This window comes from Cibotium barometz, chromosome 61 (assembly GCF_041138505.1).
Source record: "Cibotium barometz isolate CiBa-2024 chromosome 61, ASM4113850v1, whole genome shotgun sequence".
Classification (NCBI taxonomy): Eukaryota; Viridiplantae; Streptophyta; class Polypodiopsida; order Cyatheales; family Cibotiaceae; genus Cibotium; species Cibotium barometz.
Window position 1 is genome coordinate 37,136,903 of NC_141106.1, and position 20,747 is coordinate 37,157,649.

Sequence of the window (20,747 nt, forward strand, 5' to 3'; positions counted from 1 at the left end):
GGAGGTAGCTTTCACATGGATGGATGAATGAATAGCTGAAAGTGGCTGAGCCAAAAGTGACCAGCTATATGTGGATCTTCACACAAGTATAAACCTCAATATGTAGCATGTACAAATGATGATGGACGCAAACATTACAAGAATATGATAGCAACAAATGCATTGAGTTATAAGGCTTGTCTTACCCCTCTTTGACCAAGGGAGAAAAAGGCTTCTATCATTAAAACTTCATCATTCTCATCGATAACCCCTCTTGAGTTATAAGGCTTGTCTTACCCCTCTTTGACCAAAGGAGAAAAAGGCTTCTATCATTAAAACTTCATCATTCTCATCGATAACCCCTCTTGAAAACATCTCTAAACAATGCCAAAGGTCATCACTACAATTGATAAAGGTAAAGCCATTAATGTGACCTTAACATTGCTAGCCCCTCTATTTAAGACCCAAGCCTCATCATTGATGTTGCCCAAAACCATAGAAGTTATGAGTTCCTCATAAGATAATTCCAAGAAAGGTACCAAACCTTTAGCCCCACAAAACCTCCTAAGCCCACATAATTTGTTGGCAAGAATCTGACAATAGTAAAGCTAGCAACCAATTTTTAGGTATTCTCATGTGACTGGCTTTCCCACTTACTAACTAGCCATCCCCTTTCCTTTCAGAAGAACAATGACCATTAAACATTCACTCAATATCCTGACCAACAACAATGCAACTTCTAAATTCTCCCCGCAGGAAAGTCTTCTACTCGATCACGAGGATGCGATCCACATCAGGGACGATCAATATTAGGAAGGGATGAATGACCGAAGAGCAACGATGCTGGCACTAATATTCCACACCAAAGAGAAAAGATAGACACACACAAGCTATGAAGCAATGGCATCCATATCTACAAATTGGACGAGAAATGAGTGATGATTCTCGATCCAAGAGCGTGTGGTAGCAAGCTAGGATGAATCCCTTAACAATGTACTTCATGGAGGTAGTATAACATTAAGCATTTTATAAGCAATAGACCACTTATAATCCATGGGCACCTCATTGACCATATTTTAAGTGTGTAAGGCCTTGTATATAAGTCAACTTTTCTCATAATGCAAAAATACTTTCCCATTGTACAATTGAGTCTTGCTTTTACCCTAAGTCTATTGCTAATCCTCTTTCGCTTGTGTGAGATGAGAGAAGGGACAAGAAACTAGTCCAACATGCTAGAAGAGAAGCTCCCATGGGGGAGCCATTAGAGTGGTTCTTGGCCACGCCTTGGAGGAGACTATGTCGGCCCTTATATAGCGATAAAAATACATACCTGATTTGTATTTTTAAATGGTGGGAAATCGCATACCATCAGCCCATATAGCTAGGGGCACATGGGTACATAATACCGAATGGAAGCCACGTTAAGGTGCAGGGTCAACTTGAGCTGCAGGGGTCAAAGCTAAAACAATTGAGAAAGAGAATACATAATGTATTGCGCGTTCACTCCTAGGTGTTCACAAACCTATAGATTTTTGATGCAGTGTGTGACTGCTCTCGTCTCACGGGAGGCGACATAGCCTTAAACTTTTTACCAAGCTATTGCCAATTGACTTTGACAGGGACAAGAAACTAGTCGAGTACGCCAGTGTGACAACGCTCTCGTCTCACGGGAGCGACATAGCCTTAAACTTTTCCATCAAGTTATTGCCAATTGACTTTGATAAAAGGTCGTCGCCTCTGACTAGCAGCTTGTGAACCTAGGCAATTGGGTTCTAAGTCTTGAGCAGGTCACGAACATGTAAGGGTCATTACACGTGTGATGAACGAAGCTCAAGTGTGTAACGGCCCAAAGCCAAGTCCCCTCTTCGGTATAAAACCACCCCCGCCGGTATACACGATGGGGCGATTAGACTTATTTAAGCTTGATTTGTGTCGAGATAATCTGATATTAGCCGGTCGTGAGCTAGGGGTCGATCCAGCTTCTTACAAAGAAACACACTCAAACGTCCCATGAATTAGGAGAGGGCAAACTGTGAGGGGCTTTCTACCATGGGCGACGAGGCCGAGAAGCGCAACACAGACTGCGTTTACTTCTTGGCTTCCCCTCTAACCTGCAAAAAGGTATGTGTGCACCCCGCACCCGCCATAGCGAGATTTCTCTCAGCAACACCTAATGAGGCAGACTATGAAGAATAGACGAATGAGATTTGTGGCAGAACATTGATCTTGCCTGGATTTTCTGAAGAGAAACATACTTTTTAGCAGGATTTTTTATACGTTAGAAGCAGATACTTGACAAGTGCAGCATGATTTGCATATGCCATGAGATATACTCCCCATGGGTTGAATAATAGAAAAAGCTCCATGTTATATGCAATATGAATTGCACATGCCATTGACTGGCCGAAAAAGCCCCTTGACCTATGTAGTATGATATGTTTATGCATAGGTTGAATGACAGGAAAAGCTTCAAGGCGTATGCAGCATGATTTGCTTATGGCATGGAGTGCATGCCATCGAATGATAGGAAAGGATTCACGACATATGCATCATGATTTTCTTATGTCGTTGAGTGTATGCTATCGAATGATAGCAAAAGCCTCATGATTGATTTGCATATGTTATGGGGCATATGCCTTTCGATAATAGAAAAAAGCCTCATGACATATGCAGCACGATTGCGCATGCCCTAGGATTTGTATGTCCTTGTGAAGATAGAGAAAGCCCCATGACATGGTTTGCATACGTAAACTAGTGTAGGTTATCCGTATTCAGGATCGCTTACCCATTATTTTGTTGTGATAGAGGCATATGCAGCATGTTTTGCATGTTTCAATTGTAGATGACTATGTTTTCTTGGTTTCCGCATACCAAAGGTAATGGTAGAGGAATCCATCATTATGCATTGAGATTCAAGGCATGTCATAGGTAGAGTTCTATGGGCTTTAAATCCACAAGAAAACCCTCATCATGTACATAGGCATGATTAGGGTTTTCTTATCAAGTTTTCTGTAATGATAGAGATGTAGGGGCATATATTAGGGCCAACTGTTCTGTAGGTTCAGTTATATCTTAGATCTTAATTAATTGCAGAAAAAGCCTCGTGATTTCTCCAATAGAACCATAACATACTCGTAATATGTTCTGATCTTGTAAAATTTCCCTCATATAGATATAACTTCCCATCCAAATTCAACAATGGGCTCGACAATGGCACACAGCCTTTGCAGGCAACTGTTGGGTTTCTATTATGTGTTTGACAGTTTCAGGCTGCAAAAGAGAGCTGAAACTCCACGGATCTTGTTCTCATTTGCAACTGAATTGTGTTGTTTTCAGTGGATTCTTATGACTACATTGCAACTTAATGATGCTTTCTATTGGATCATGTAACAGGGAAACGACTGTGAGTACAGGCATAGTGAAGCTGCCCGTATCAATCCCAGGGACTGTTGGTACTGGCTTTCTGGCAACTGCCTTAATGCTAACTGCTCTTTTCGACATCCAGTAAGATTGCAATATGGACCTTCCATGCACAATGCATGTTATTTCTTTAAAATTACCAAATGTTAATTTAAATTAAATGGTAATGGTTGGGTTACTCTAGGTGGTAACATAACAGAAAGTAGCTCAAGTGGAGTATAGTCAGCCAGATGCCTCAGAACTTAAAATCTGTTCATCCCTAAGCTGTTAACTACTTTCAAGTTGAAGCTTAAAAAGTAAGCATTTTTGGATGTCTTTGAAGTTTTCCTATTAGAGTGAAATTAGTTATCTCCCTTTTTATGCAGCCTCTTGATGGAAGACCAGCTGCTTCAGCATCAACTCCACTGCCAGTAACAGGAGGAAACTCTGCTGCAACGACATCAGCAGCTGCTTCTGGGATAGCATCATCATCATCAGCAGCAGCGCCAGCACCACCTGCTGCAAGCAAGTCTAGGATGCCATGCTTCTTTTTCTCTCAAGGGTTTTGTGCAAAAGGGGGTAAATGTCCTTTTATGCATGGTCCACCAGCACATTTCAGAAAAGAAGCTATGACCTACCGAAAACCTCAAGTAAGCGAGCAGCCAGCAAGCGCGGAAGGCAATGGGTTTTCAGCAACAAAACAGCAGCCTCAGGACATTAATCGTGCCTCTCAAATCAAATCTCCTGCCAAAGCCACTATCTCTTCACAGGAAGCGTGCCCTATCCCAAATAGTTCTTACAAACTTACTATCCCTGGTGGTTCTATGAGCTCGGCACCTTCTGGCAAGCACCTGGCACTCTTTGCAGGGGATAAAGCAGATCAGTTTTCTCGGACAGGTAGGTTAAAGCAAATACACAATGTGGATGGGGGGTCAAGACCGGATCAATCCGTTGAAAACAGGATACCTCAATCTCAATTCAGGGATGAGTGCTTGCAGGAGGTTCCACCTGGTGCTAAAGGCATTGTAAGAGAGCAGTTGTCACACCTTGATTTGCTCAGGGGAATTCACAAGCAAGGTAGACAAAGTAGCCTCACTTACAATATTAGAGCCAGTGAGGGGTTCATGAGCTCAGAGATGCATGAAATGGTGGTTGAACAAGAAGTTCAGCATGGTACTCGTGAGCTTCATGCTGGTGATCTTCGCAATCGCTTGGTGAAGCGTCGAAGGAATGAAAATACGTACCTGAGCCAACCAAACAGCCTCCAAGTGAAAGAGCACTCAGGGGACAGATTGGAAAGTGGGCGTTTGGCCTCTAGAGCTGTTTCAGTTTTAGAGTCAAAAGACTCTGTATCAATCAACAGTAAGAGAGCTAAACAAGACAAAGACATCTCAACTTTTACTGGACCAAAAAGTCTAGCTCAGATCAAAGCTGAGAAGAGAAAAGCTGGAGCAGAAGGAATCTTCAAAGCTGCGGAAGTGCTAGATGGTCTTAAAGACCAGACACAATGCAATTCTGATCACACTGTTGCACCAGATACTGAGACAAAGAGGGAGATACCACCAGCTTTTGAGCCTCATGACGAAATGCACACTGACGGTTCATCAAATGGGAATGGGAAGGAAAATCTGAGTTGTCATGGAATGGCTTCTGTGTCAGTTTACGAGAAGCCCAAATCTCCAAGTGTGCTGCTGAAGGTAAAACAAGTGTCAGTATCTAGTGACATAAAAGGATCAGAGGATTGCAGTCAGAAACCAGCAGTCATAAGACAAGGTTTGGCTACAAAAAACGTTGACTGGCTATCTACAGACTCAGTGTTCCCCGGGGTCTCCAAAGAAGCAGACAGTGGGCCATTTGCACGGAGTTTAGCAGTTCATCCTTCTGAGGATGCCAGGAAGCGTGATGGTCATCAGCTGGATGGAGGTCTTTCATGTAGCTTGATCTCACACGGTAAGGAAGGAAAACAATTGCCTAGGGGTTTTGGAAATGAGGGGATTGCTAAAGGGGGCACACGTTCTTATTTTGATATAGATGGTATAGAAGGTGGTGGCAATGCTACAGAAGCAAATTATACTTCAGCAGATGTTGCGATGGAAGATGGTACTGAAGCTGTTGAGAATGCCACAGATGCAGATTGTGTTTTTGATGATGATGAAGAGGATGATTTTGCAAGAAAACTCCGTGGCTTCCTCACTTAAGCTGGTAAGGTAATACTTGTTGGCTGCATCAACGGTAGACGCCTCATTTCTTGAATATCTTTTTTTATATGGGCTATAGCTGGCTCTGTGACAATAAGAGTTTGTGCTACAAATTTGCAGGTGCTTTTTGATTGGCTCATATTGATATAATGACCTTTTAAGAGATCCATGTCAACCCTGCAAAGCCAACCAGCTGATCTGTCAATAAAATCCCTCCAAGATCAATTCATCTGTGGCAAGGTGCTGATTTGTCGATAGCAACTCCCATCTCTACCCTTGCATCAGCCCCCATTGCCTGATCATACGTGTGAATGTCTTGAAGGCTATATCACCTCAGTAAGAGCTACCTCATTTGAGATGTAACCTTAGCTGCTTGAAGCTCTTGGTGTCATGAGCTACAAGTAAACTTACACATTTCTTCATTTGAGGCCACATTCTTTGTGGCCATATACCAATCAGGCCCGTCTGGATGCTTTGAGATTGTTTACCAGCTGACCTTTCAAGCCTTTATGACTGATTTTGGCATTTTTTGGTTCGGTGAAACATGGCCTTCGGTTACATCAGAGTGTGTAGGCATGTTTCGTGAGTAGACCATCATAAAGTTGCCTGGTTTTCCAGGCATGTTTTGGCAGTAGCTACACCTGCCAGGCAAGATCTCATGTTGTATTTTATTGTCGTTTTGCAGAGTTGTATTACACCTGTCTTAACAGTACAGGTGGAATAAGATGAGCAAGTTGCTGGCTATGGTTAAATGTTATTGGTGGCGCACCCAGCACAATCTGTTTTCTTCCTATCCTGGATAAACAGATAAGCAGGGGGTGATTGTCCAACGGACCACGTGAATGACATTCATGCAATGCTTTTCTCAATGACCTCTGCCAACTCCGGTTTGTGTGGTCACATGTGAATTTTGCCAAAGATTGGCTGTTGCATTAGCTAACCAAATTATTGGGATGTTGAGCTGTTCTTTGGGTTCTAAATCTTCAAGGTTGTTGCTGCTTCTTGGCTACAAATTTAGTCCTTGTCAAGCCAATGCTGCTCTTGTTCACCAATGTACGTAACATAGCCATTATTTATTTGTAGGCTGGATTTCTAGAAACGAACACCACATGAAATTTTACTAACAAGACCAGGAAGCAATGTTTTGATTTCTTTGGATCTTTGTCCAAACAAGTGTAGTGCAGCCTTCAGGAAACTCATCATTGCAAATCTCATATGTTCAGGGATTAGTAGTCGTGGCATGGTCTTAAACTTGAGTCCAGAAATTATGAACTCTGATATTGGTACTATCGAGCTTCAGATGAAGTTCTTATTTGCTAATTCTTTTGCTATGACTTTTGTTATGGACTCAGCACTGAGATGCCATTGACCCCAACAACCAGAGTTGCATTGAACTTTCAAACCTATCTTAAAAATGGATCCACGTAGGGTCTTGTCAGGCTGTGTATTTAAAGTGCTACATTTGAACCTTTTTTGGCGTGCACGTTTCTGCACTTCTACACTTCTTCGTGTCATACTTTGTGCCTTGGGGCTTCTTCTCATGTTTTTTCTGGTCTCCAAAATCTGCACTCTTCATGATCATGACTGCAAATCTTCCTTATAATAGAGGTATATGCATTACCTACTAACTCTGGACTAGTAAGCATCAACCTGCACATTGGAACTATGTGCCTCTGGTATAGATGCAACAACAGAAAGGAAGAGATGTACATGATGTCCCTGTGTCCTCTTGCAAGGACTCTGATGCACGTGATGCCCCCTTGTTTTTTATGCATCTTCATCTCAATGCCATGGAATGCGGTGACTGGAGAGTTTCCATTAAAGGACGTATGTTGAGCTATGCCAAATGCATCATCCACCGTATGGATGCATATGAAACTGGGAAAGAGATGAGGGTTTGCCATTTGTAAGCCATCATGGATGGGATATTTTCCTGGGTCATGAGTTGCCTGGCCCTTGAGTAAACCAAAAGACTGAATCATTTGAGTACCAGATCAGCCTCTGCAAGTTCTCGTATTAGTAGATCAAGATGATGGAGAATGGTATGAATAAGACATTGATAGAACAAGATGATAGATCAGCCTTTGCAAGTTCTTGCACTAGTAGAGCAAGATGATAGATCCCGTCATTGGTGGGATATTTTTCTGGATCATGAGGTGCCTGGTCTGCATCATTTGAGTACCAGATCAGCCTCTGCAAGTTCTTGAACTGGTAGAGCAAGATGATAGAGAAAGGTATGAATAAGACATTGAAGATGTCAGATATTTGGTTTTTTTTTCTTTTTTGATTTGAAAGTACAACTGCACTACTCGCACACAACTCACACTAATGCATTGCTCGCACGGGGAGAATTGAACCTGTATCCTTGGGACTCCGATCTTCAACCATACCACTGCACACTGACGTGATCTGCAACACATTTAGTTTTCCTTATTCACTGTTTCAATATTATTTGTTGAGAACTTCCCATGTTGGTAGGTGAGGAGTATCTGGTTCATCATGTATTCTAGCAGAAGTGATTATTCTTCAAAAACGGTTTTGTTTTTCATTTTTGACATCAAATTAAATATGCCCAAACCAAAAGATGGCATGATTCATACTAGAGCAGCCTCCGTGCGAATTCTTGTACTAGTAGAGCAAGACGATGGAGAAGGGTATGAAAGACATTGTGAAAATGTTGCGTAGTTAGTTTTCTTTCTTCATTGTTTCAATACTATTTTGTCAAGCAAATTCTGTAGGTGAGGAGTATGTGGTGGAAAATGCATTGTCAGGTTGTTCTAGCAGAAGTGATGTTTTCTTAAAAAAGATTAGTTTCTCTCAATCACTTTCAAGTCCATGCATGACATTGGCATCGGGTCCCAATGCCCCACGCACCCTCATCTTGTTGAGTATTTGATATACCGATATGAGAATTAAGTACGATGCTGAAGCTTTGGGCTAAAGTCTGAAAACATCACCTCACTGACCTCTCTCCTTATTGGGGTCAAGTAGCAATTGATGAAATCTTCCCCTTCAATCCAGTAGAAATTGTTTGCTGAATTTTCAGGCTTCAAGATGTGCTCCAGTTTGTTGTTGACTTGGGCTGGATTTGAATACCAAACAAGGGCCCAATATTTGGCTCTTCAGCTTGGAATAGAGATGAATGACCAATGAGTGTTCAAGGCTCTTGGAATATATGGAGGAAAGTTGGCCTATGGATATATTTTAGGCTGCTATCAATGTGGTAACACTATGCACAACATTGCACAAAGTCATGCATCATCACTGTATTTTTTTAAATTGCATTTGACTCACCATTGGGGTTAAAAAAGAAGTCCATCATGCTGGCACAACACAACATTGTTCATAAGTGTCCATAAAACGAGCAGACATTCATTCACTAGCAATGACCATGGGCCCTTTGTTGTGGTGGTGAAACTCGCAACCAACTTCCAACTGGTTGCTAGTAGTTTTTTTGGAGTGGATTTCAGCAGCAATCAACATTTGAATTGGAATTTCCATTAAGTTGATAGTGGCTGTAGTTAAAATTTAGACAGTGTGGCAATGGTAGAATGGTTTTAATTCTTGAAAATTTGAAAAAGGAACCTTTCTAGTGAAAAAAGCTTCAAAAGAGAAACATGATTTAATGATGAGGGAACTGGTTGCTCATGATTGCCCATTTGATATTTTTTGTGTTGGCTAGGGCAACTAGTGAGGAGTGCCTTAGTAGACTTACTTTTTTTTTTTGGGCTTGAAATGATTGGGCTATTCTGTTGCTTAGTAGACTTACTTGCAAATTGAATTTGTTGGAGTATGGGTTTGGATTTTAGTGAGTTGTAAGGATTCACTCTCATATGTATTTGATGTGGGTTGGTTCTCCGTTTGAGAGGAAACATGCTTTCCCTCATGAGTTGTTGATTAAGGAGAGGCAAGTGTTCTCCTGATGCATGTGATTGTTGAATGGTTCGTTCCAACAAATATTATTTGTGTGTGAAGACTTATTTAAGGAAAAAAAGAGTAGAGACATTTATGGGACACATGAGCTTGGCACATGGAAAGTGCTAGTCACATAAAAAGTGCTTCGTTAAATGATTTATGCATCACATGGCTTGCATTACTCACATGGTGTGTGTGCATGTGTGCACGTTGAATACTTATTTTGAGCTCTATATGTTATTATACTTGGGACTCTCTCAGAGACCCCCATCACTTTAACCCCAGCTCTAGCTCTCTCATGCATGATTTGGAGAAGATGATACCAAAATAGTGAAGTAAATTTTCAAAATAGAAAGTATTAGTGTGATGTTAGCCACTCCGTAGGTTAACATGGTTTCACCCGCCAGTCCTACCGTAATGCACTTTGCCATCTTACCCTCTTGAATATGTACTTTTCTTTTGTAAGACAACACTAGAACATATAAAGCGGCCTTACCTTATGCTTAATGTTAAATAGGGAAAGCTTCGTGTACATACTTGCTTAAGACTAATAGTGATCCGATCATTTTTTAAGTTTGGTCAGCCTAGTAAGAAAACTAGTCACTTGTATATAAGTCATTTTTGACAATAAGCAAGACATAATCATTCCCTTGCAATATAATACTTGTGAGATCTATCTTCCCTCTTCTTGCTTGCATGTATGCTATTAAGTCTTGCTTGCTTTGATGAGACAGTGCTGGAACATACAAAGAAGCCTAACCATATGCTTAATGGTAAATATGGAAAGTTTTAACCTTCGTGTACATACTTGCTTAATACTAGTAATAGAGGTTAGACCATTTTAAGTTTAGTCAGCCTAGTGTGAAGACCAATCACTTGTATATAAGTTGTTTTTGACAATAAGCAAGACATAATCATTCCCTTGTAATAGAATACTTGTGAACTCTTATCTTCCCTCTTCTTGGATGAGAATTCACAAGTATTTGGAGCCTTGGATGTGCTACTTTTGTTGCTTAAATTGATTTTGTTTTGAAGTTAATTTGTATCACGGCATTCTATCTTTCTATCTTGGAAAGGAAAAACCTCGGTTTCTTGATTATTTGCATGATTTTGGAGCCCAAAAGGCTTAGATTTCATAGCATTTAGTCAAGGAATAGTAATAAGCTTTAGTAAGTGTGGATTAGAATGTGATAGGTAATATTTATTTGTACATTTCATATTTTTTAAATAAATTATTTGAATTCGTAGCTTAGAAGCATGCAAAAAATACTTAAACTCTTGCATAACCATTATTAACTAGAATTAGGACCCTTAGTTACCTCTGATCAAGTATAAAAAGTCTCCAAAAACTCTAAAAACCAAGCTAGACGAGCTCTTGGGTTGGGAGATGTGAGTCCATAGTCTCGTGAAAAAAGACATGAGTTAACCTGAGCCTAGAGAAGTGAGTCGTGATCCATAAGTATGGAGATGTGAGTCAACTAAAAGTGCTTTTAGAGGTACGCATACTTAATATTATACCAACCAATTAACCTACTCATGTCTTTTAAGGATTTTCTTGTCATACAGACAATACTACTTTCAATTTTAAAGGAAATTTCTTATCCTTTGTAATTGTTAGGATATCAAAGTATAATTATTACCAATAATTGTACACTAAATATATCATAGGCCTAGTGCATAAAATTATGTATCCTAGGTAGACCTATTTCATAAAAATAAAGTATGTGAGTCTAGTTCATACAAAATGCGTGAGTCTACATACGTGAGCCTACATGTGTGAGTCAACATACGTAAGCCTAGAGATGTGAGGCTGGAGGTGTGAGTGCATCAATGAGCAGAATAGACATGTCTGAAATCAATTTCAGATCTATTAGAGACTGTTTTCACGAGTGCAACCTGATTTGTACTAATTATTGGAAACAACAATACAGTTGACTGTAGTGCATCAAACCACACTTCCTTAAGTCTACCTAGTCTTAAGTCCTAGCAAACGACTAGTGCTTTCGTGTTTAAAAGGTAAAACTCCTTTGAATCTATCTTTGGGCAAAGCTCCAGTGAAGGAGTGGAAATAGGACCATAAATCTCAAGATTCGCTCCCTCAAGAATGGACACCATAAAGTTCCAAACATTTGGTGTTGATCGTACGGTGGGATTATCCAAGGCTTTTACCATGACCACCAAGTAGCTCAACAACCATAGTTATGGCAATCGAGACATGTCTCGTTTGTTGTACCATCGAGGATAAATGTTCCCCAAAACACATAGCAACCATAGTTATGGCAATCGAGACATGTCTCCTTACCATCAAGGATAAGTGTTCCTCAAAACACACAACAACACACACAATGCAAGCATGAGCACCACTTTCCACAGGAGCTCATTATAGAAGCACCTTCACCACGGAACTACGTTTCAGTTCTTCTCCATTCGATGAGGAGGAACAAGGAATATGGGGATTACCTCAAGCTAATGTTCATGACTACCTCAAATCGAAGAGATCCACAAGGACATTGACATAATGTGTCCTTGTTGGTCGGCGAGCTTGCAGTAGCACTAATGCCATTCGAAACCATAGATCCCAATCCCATGGGGCAAGAAATCCCGAGCCCTGAAATATAGGGTTTTATATAGCCACTCCCTTACGTTCCATCACCATGTGAATCTACCAAAAGACATGCTAAGGATGGCATTTAAAATGGAAAGGGGGTTTGCTACAAATATAGCACCTAAAGACTCATAGTTGGGTAAAATGAAACTAAACCATATCTCAAGGATGATGAGATTTGATGGAACTGGAGATCCCACATTCAGTATTTAGAGAAGTTTGATTAAATTTTCAAGGCCATGGGAAAGATTAATGATTCCACAAATATCTATTTATTCAAACTTTGCCTTGACCAATAGGCAAAATATCCTATTGTCTTAGGTGTGTTAATATTACCACATGAAAAGGCCAGTTGTGAGGTCTTGAGATACACATTCACTATGGGGGAAAACGTGATTCACGCCCCCCACCAATGGAGCCAGATGGATCCCCATCGCAAAAATATATAACCTCAAACAAGAGGAGGGAGAAAAAATGTGTGACTATATTGTTAGAACTAAGTATCTCCACATAATATGTAATCTCCCACGAGAAACTTGATGACCGCCTTGCAAGAGACTAGATGACTTATCACTCGTTGGATCGATTTATGATCGGTCTCAAAACAACAAGAGGCTTCACGACCATCTCCTACAAGTCTAGACACTACATCTTTGATAAGTGTTGCCAATGAGGCAATAGACCTAGTAGACAATCTACTAGGTCAATTGCCAATGAGGCAATAGACCTAGTAGACAATCTACAAGATAAGAATGTAGAACTTGTCCACCCAAACCAAGAGATAGTGGACACATTATCCAAATCTTGTCAGAATACATTTTTGCATGACCTTGTGCATTACAAATACTATCTCTTGTTGCTTTCAGCATATCTTGCATGTCCTCAAGGAAATTCTTGATAAACTAAATTTTCTCTTCTCTAGCCCTTCGGCTAGAGGAGATCTCAACTGGAAACCATACATTAACATGAATGGGCTAAATCCAGTCCGAATGTTTTGAACTATTATAAGAAAATTCAAAAAGTGGTAGGTACTCCTTCCAATTTGATTTCTTTTTAGTGACTTACACTTAAAGCATGTCTTCCAACACTTGGTTGTCTCTTTCTATCCGACCATCAAACTACGGGCCGTACTCATACACAGAGTAGTATCCAACTTTTTGAAGACTTCCCTCAAAATTGGCTATCAAACTTCCTATCTCTTTTAGGAAACTATATCTGCGCAGGGTAGGCCATACAGCTTGTAGAGATATTTGATAAACAATTTAGCTAGCTTAAGAGTTTTCACCTCCTTTCTAGTTTTAGGTAACCTAGTGATAAAATCCATGGAAATACTCACTCATTTCCCTTTGGATGGAGCAAGCCTCCTATTTTGAGAAGCTCATGCTTATTGACTTGGCACTTTTTGCCTTTCACCACAGTTTGAAAAAGCTAGGCCAATAGAATTGTCTTTTAACTAGTGCATAGGTCTTTTGTACCCTAGAGTGACCAGCACTTGGACTACCGTGACTTTCAATAAGAATTTAGCACTGAAACTCACCAATAGATGATACACAAACTCTAACTTTGTAAAGCAAGTGCCCATCATCAATAGAGAAGTTCCCATCATCAATAGAGAAGTTCCTAAATCTTCCTTCTTTTGTTTATCACACCCATTTGAAACAATGTCGAATGGTTGTGAAGGGTCTACCCTTGAGTTCTCCGTTCGGTACATAACCTAGGAGGCTTGTCTAGGCTCGACTAGAACTCCCTCTTCTTCTTATAGAAACCTCGGCTAATTTATTTGGATTAGCACTCCTCTTTGACAAGGAAGGCAATGGCTGCTCGCAAGTGTGCGTGAGCGTACAACAGGCTAAACCTCTGAATAAGATGGATCATGCTCACATAAACAACGTTGTGAATCCAGGAACTTGTTCTTAGATGTGGTGAAGCTAAGCTCGTTCACTATTGGCATGTGGCTCAATGCATCTGCTATTATCTCTTTGGTAACAAAGTTGAAGGTCAAACTCTTGTAGAATCTCTACCCACCTAGCTTTCCTACTTAGCATCACATAAATAACCTATTATTTCTAAGTAATTCAAACACTAACAAGCATAAATGCTCTATGTGCTCCTTTCTCGACTTACTGTAAACAAGTATATCATCTAGAAAACTCTACTATGAATTTTCCTAAGTATGGATGTAAAATGTTGTCCATCATCAGCATGTTAAATGTCACTAGCGTGTTAGTCAAACCAAATGGCATGACCCAAAACTCATAATGCCCAAATAGAGTTCTAAACATGGTCTTGGGAACATCCTGCTCCATGATCCTAACCTGGTGGTAGCCTGACCTAAGCTCAATTTTAGAAAAATAATGTGTACTATTGAGTTTGTCAAACAACTTGTCGATGCGAACTCATCAATGCATGGCATTGGATTCTTGTTCTTAATCATAATCTGATTAAGAGCAGGTAATGTATGCACATACACTTAGAACCTTCCTTCTTTTTACCAAAAGACCCATGACTAGCTTGATAGATTGTATGAATAATTACTTCAGGGATTTAGCTTCGACTACAACCTTTGTACCTAACTAAGTGGCATATCAATTTGGGGATGAGGGAGTTATGGTTAGCTCTAAGGCCACACCTAGTGCCACATTACACACGAGTCCCATGCCTGTGGAAACTTCTATCCACATGGGACCAATCTTGATTGGCAACTCGATGCCTATAGAGCAAAACCTCACCCAAACCTTGCTACACCAGACGGCAAGACCAAAGAGCAGGTGCAAGAAGTGGAAGCCCTAATCCAAGCTACTAGAGCAAAAGAGGAAGAGAAATTGCATCAAGCCTAGCAGCGATTAGGGGCCCAAACCACACCAATTGGGCAAGCCACCCAAGCTTCACCAATTGCCCAAGTGGCTGACAACCTAGAGAGTGACATACCACAAGAATGTGTGAGATTCTCAGACACATTATTGCAAACCGAAAGCTCGGAATTCCATGCAACCTAGGAAACCTTGATAGACTTTTCTATGGGCCTTATTTATGGTGTTAGATGGGAGGAAATCAAGCAAGCCATCTCTACTTCCATAGATGAGGAAGAGCAACTTTGGATGGTTGTGGAATGTATTTAGGCTATTGTAGCATGAGAGAGGCTTAGACATGGAATCACCATGCCCACTTCCTGTGGCATAGGTTGGGACAAGCAATGTGCGAGGCCCTACCTTGAGTAAGATGGAGACACCATCAATAAGCCCTATTTATCCCACATATGTAATGACGCATGTATCTACACGATGGACCAAGCCTGATTACTGCTATTGTTTCTCAAGGTTACACAGGACTCCAAGAATCTACTAGCACGGGCTTCACATTCCGAGACCACATCACATCCATTCACATTCATCACATTCATTGTATCCCCATTCCATCACATGCATTCTATCCACATTACATAACGTCCACATCATATCTCATTCATTCCACCCACTTTACATCACATCCACATCATATCTCATTCATACACATCCCATCTCATTCATCCACAATCATTCACATGCATGACTATCCACATCTATCCATACATTCACATCCACATATAATCACATCACATAACATTTCATCAACATCTCTTTACATCACATCACATCTCATCCACATCCACATCACATTCACATCCACATCTCTTTACATTACATCACATCTCATCCACATCCACATCCACATCCCCTTACATCACATCACATCTCATCCACATCCACATCTCTTTTCAGCACATCACATCTCATCCACATCCACATCTCTTTTCAGCACATCACATCTCATCCACATCCACATCCACATCCACATCCACATCCACATCACTTTCACATCCACATACCTTTACATTACATTCTTTCACATACACACGACATCCATTTACATCACATTCTTTCACATACACATCCACATCCATTTACTTCTCATCTCACCCTTTCACATATCCTCTCATCTCATCATTCACATCCACATCCATTTACTTCACATCTGATCCACATTCATTTTCATCACACCACATCCTATCACATCCCATTCACATCCTATCACATACCATTCATATCTTATCACATCCATTCACATCCTATCACATCCCATTTACATCTTATCACATCTATTGACATCCTATCACATCCCATTCACATCTTATCGCATCCATTCACATCCTATTCCCATTTAGTAGCTTTTCTTGCTTTGATACCGATAATGGGACTTTTTCTAAATTTCTGCCAATTGCTTGGCCTAGATAAAGGTTCTTTTTCTCGACGACTATTTCCATATTCTTTCTCAATTTCTCAATTGAATTACAAAAATCAATTCTACGCATGTTTTTAATTTTGATAAATATTCATAAATTGAATTATACTAAAAATTTCTCTTTTTTCCATTTGATTTCTTGGATCTCAAATATCATGGGAATTCCTCTTTATACATTTAATTATTTGAATTCTAAATGTCATGGGAATTCCTCTTTTATTATCAAATAAATTTATCTAAAATTTCTCTTTTCTTTAATAAATAAAAATATCCATTAATTCAATATGCCAAGAATTTCACTTTTACTATTTAAATGATTGAATTCCAAATGTCATAGGAATTCCTCTTTTATCATTTAAATATTTCTCATGCATAAAATAAATTTATCTTAAATTCATCTTTGAATTTAAATAAAATATCCATTAATTCCAAAATGATAGAAATTTCACTTTTCCCATTCAAATTATTGAAGTCCAAATGTCATAGGAATTCCTCTTTTATCATTTAAATATTTCTCATGCATAAAATAAATTTATCTAAAATTCATCTTTGAATTTAAATAAAATATCCATTAATTTCAAAACGCTAGGAATTTCACTCTTCCTATTTAAATGATTGAATTTCAAATGTCATGGGAATTCCTCTTTTATCATTTAAATAAAATTACCATAATTTTTTCTTTTCTTAATTATTTGATTATACATAAACCTTAAAAATTAGTTTTCCATTGAATGTGATGAAAATCATTCTTTTAGCCTAGGATATTCAATCCTAGAATATGGTAGGAAGTCCTCTTTTCACGTTATGCATAAGAATGAATTATGTATCAATTTCTTAAAATTTTTACCATAGGTTCGCTCTGCTATTACCACTTTTGATAAATATTCATAAATTGAATTATACTAAAAATTTCTCTTTTTTTCATTTGATTTCTTGGATCTCAAATATCATGGAAATTCCTCTTTATACATTTAATTATTTGAATTCTAAATGTCATGGAAATTCCTCTTTTATCATCAAATAAAATTATCTAAAATTTCTCTTTTATTTAATAAAAATATCCATTAATTTAATATGCCAAGAATTTCACTTTTACTATTTAAATGATTGAATTTCAAATGTCACAAGAATTTCTCTTTTATCATTTAAATATTTCTCATGCATAAATTAAATTTATCTTAAATTCATCTTTGAATTTAAATAAAATATCCATTAATTCCAATATGGTAGGAATTCCACTTTTCCCATTTAAATGATTGAATTCCAAATGTCATAGGAATTTTTCTTTTATCATTTAAATATTTCTCATGCATAAAATAAATTTATCTAAAATTCATCTTTAAATTTAAATAAAATATTCATTAATTCCAATATGCTAAGAATTCCACTCTTCTTATTTAAATGATTGAATTCCAAATGTCATGGAAATTCCTCTTTTGTCATTTAAATAAAATTACCATAATTTTCTCTTTTCTTAATTATTTAATTATACATAAACCTTAAAAATTAGTTTTCCATTGAATGTGATGAAAATCATTCTTTTAGCCTAGGATATTCAATCCTACAATATGGTAGGAGGTCCTCTTTTCACGTTATGCATAAGAATGAATTATGTATCAATTTCTTAAAATTTTTTCCATAGGTTCGTTGTCTGCTATTACTGATAAATTTTAATATTTTTGAAAAGAATAAGACTTGGTAATGTAATTATGATAGTATAACTACTTTTTAACCTTAAATCTAATTTATGGATTTATCTCATAATATTACCATAATTTACAAGCATATAAGTATAAAAAACCATTTTCTTAACCTCTAGCTTCATAAGCCTAGAGTTTAATTTATAAACTGAGAAATTCTCCATGAAAAGCATTAATTGAATAGAGAATTGGTCATAGGAATGACCATTCTTTGGGGGAGAGAGAGATAAACATAAAAAGCATCCTAATTAAGCATAAATGTAAACTTTTCTTAATTATTCATTACAACTCTTAAGAAAAGCTTGATTTGCATTATAAACACTTAATTAAGAAACTTCTCAAGCTTGAGAGGGGTTGAGAAGTGAAAACATTGAGAATAGTAGAGAAAAACCATAAAATTACACTTTACCTCTTGTTTTTTGCTTGCTTACTTCTCTATCTTAGAAGAAGCCCCCAACCGATCAATTGGTTTGTGTGTTGAAAGGAAAGCTCCAAGGATGGTTGAAGAGAGAGAGAGAGGCTCCACTCTCTCCAAAAGTAGAGGATTTTTAAGGGATAATAAAAAATATCATTATTTTAGTATAATACTGGCATGGTATAGTTCACAGATTTTTTTACAAAAGACTAAGGATCTATTTATAGATGAGGGAGGACTCTAACCAAGTCCAACTAGGTTCTAGAATTTTCCAGGTTCAGTTTGGCTGAATTTGGATAAGATTTGGACCTAGTTTGGCTCCCTTTTGATTTGGTTTGATCCAGGAGAGAGGAGAGATAAAAATATCACAATTTTTTTGAGTTAAAACCTCCACCACATGTGTGAAATAGGTGCCTCCTTGAAGTCCCCCCCTCTCCTTACCAAGGTGTCAAAAATGTATCATTATACCAAAATATCTCATTTTTTAAGTAATATCTCATAGTTTTAAACTAATAAACCTTGTACTCAGTCAACTCTTCATCTTATGTGGGCATTTACTCATTTTTGGATATTTTTCTTTTATTCATTGGATTTATCTCCTCCCCACACTCGGATTAGTCCTATTGGTCCATAGGAACCTTAATTGTGGACCATAATCCAAAAATTTATGAAAATCTAGACCCTTAGGCTAAGGTCCTTTATACACATTTTCAATTAATTCCAATTGCACATTGGAAAGTTCTTTTTGAATTTTTGTTTTAGGGAAAACCATTTTAGACACTGGGAGGATTTTTATATCAAAAAATATCTTAATTTTGAATTATCTCTCTCTAGATATTTTCTCTCTCTAGGCCAAAACAGGATCTTTCTTCTATTTCAGAGAGGGGAATAATTACAAGATCAGAAGGGGAGGTTCTTACACATGTATACCTCAAAATCAGAGGGAGGAATCTTACATCCTACCCCACTTAAAAAACCCGAGATGTCCTCATCTCGCAGCTGGAGCACAACTCTTTCCCTTAAGATCTAACTGATTCTGGGGTTCCTTATAGTCTGGTCACCCCAACAGAATCCCGAGATAAAGATCCCTTCTACGAGAAGAATATATAGAACTCATTATCAGATAACAATTCATTCAGAACGTATCATTCATATCCTTAACACAATAATGGTCCATCAGACCGGAATTTCTATCTAAACATTCCTCCACGGGAATTTCCATTATGCAGGTTCTCAATTTGTCATCCCTTAATTTGAGCTACTGAGTTTAAAGGTTAACGGTAGCAATCTGTCAGCACAATCCACTAATCTCATAGTGATTTGCTGAAGCCATTATCGCCATTCCAATTATTAACATCATTATTTGGATTCGTCCCATTCATCGTCATTGTGGTTTTGTTCAACTTATCTCCTATAAACCAGAATTCAGGAATCATTATCTTTCAATCAGAATCCAAATCAACTCATCAATTCTCAACTAGAATTCTAAAATCATATCAACCAGCATTCGAATTCATCATCGGGATAGTATTTTTGCTTATAATTCTTAGATTTACTCGTATATACTGCCAGTAAAGAACTGCAGGTATACCCTCGGTATATACGGGTAGTCACGGTCCTTGGAATTATAAGGTAAATACCATCATGTCTAGGGCTCAAGCAAGTCAAGAATTTCATACAATTGCGGTACTTCCATCTAAAGACCCAATTACCAATTTATGAATTTTATTCTGAATATCAATTTGTATGAATTTCATCACACAATTACAACCTTTTACTGCTACTTCATAAATTTTTGACATTTCTGGCTTCTCTTTTGATCCACTACATGCATCTTTATATGCGTAGAATTTAATTTTAATGAAAATAACACTTTTATAATAAAAATATTTCTACTATGCATTTTTCTATACCTAGAATGAAAATAACACTTTTAGAATACACAAATGATGGGGATTACTCTTTTTGAATAATAAAAGATAAAACTTATTTCACAAAATTTAAGAAAATTTTGCCATAACCTCATTTATATGGCTGATCATTTTTCAATTTTTCCTAACCTTAAATTACTTAAAAATTATCCCCAAATGGTTTAAAGCATTCTAAACTAATCAAATTTCACTTTTAAAAGAGAAACAATATGAAAAGTTTAATTCTAACAATTTGATTACTTAACTAGGATAAAGAAAGGCTGAATTTAAGAATGAAGAGGGGGGGAAAGCCTTTTCAACAACGCATAGCATCAATTTATCATTTTA

General features: G+C 38.0%; 1 protein-coding gene across 11 annotated transcripts; it reads left to right on the plus strand.

The window, feature by feature from the left end:
- The first annotated feature begins 1,870 nt into the window (after window positions 1-1,870).
- Window positions 1,871-6,771, plus strand: LOC147604858 (uncharacterized). Of its 11 annotated transcripts, none has more exons than XR_015265278.1 (6): window positions 1,871-2,100; window positions 3,373-3,483; window positions 3,765-5,328; window positions 5,410-5,585; window positions 5,697-5,816; window positions 6,262-6,771. XR_015265278.1 is itself a non-coding variant. In XM_086794466.1 (5 exons), exons 1-4 carry the CDS (start codon window positions 2,029-2,031, stop codon window positions 5,574-5,576), a joined length of 1,914 nt encoding a protein of 637 aa, XP_086650592.1. In that variant the 5' UTR covers window positions 1,878-2,028; the 3' UTR covers window positions 5,577-5,585; window positions 6,262-6,771. The 11 variants fall into 11 exon arrangements, 7 of the variants coding, with proteins under 7 accessions (XP_086650587.1, XP_086650586.1, XP_086650592.1 ...); XR_015265277.1 differs by having other exon boundaries at window positions 1,878-2,100; window positions 5,410-5,580; XR_015265276.1 differs by having other exon boundaries at window positions 1,878-2,100; window positions 3,765-5,585.
- Window positions 6,772-20,747: the final 13,976 nt, after the last annotated feature.

Bases quoted from the DNA above. Each gene is read 5' to 3' on its own strand.
- LOC147604858 (XM_086794461.1), top strand. From the start codon at position 2,029: ATGGGCGACGAGGCCGAGAAGCGCAACACAGACTGCGTTTACTTCTTG. The intron at 2,101-3,372 runs GTATGTGTGCAC...ATCATGTAACAG, and splicing joins CCCCTCTAACCTGCAAAAAG to GGAAACGACTGTGAGTACAG. The intron at 3,484-3,764 runs GTAAGATTGCAA...CTTTTTATGCAG, and splicing joins ACTGCTCTTTTCGACATCCA to CCTCTTGATGGAAGACCAGC.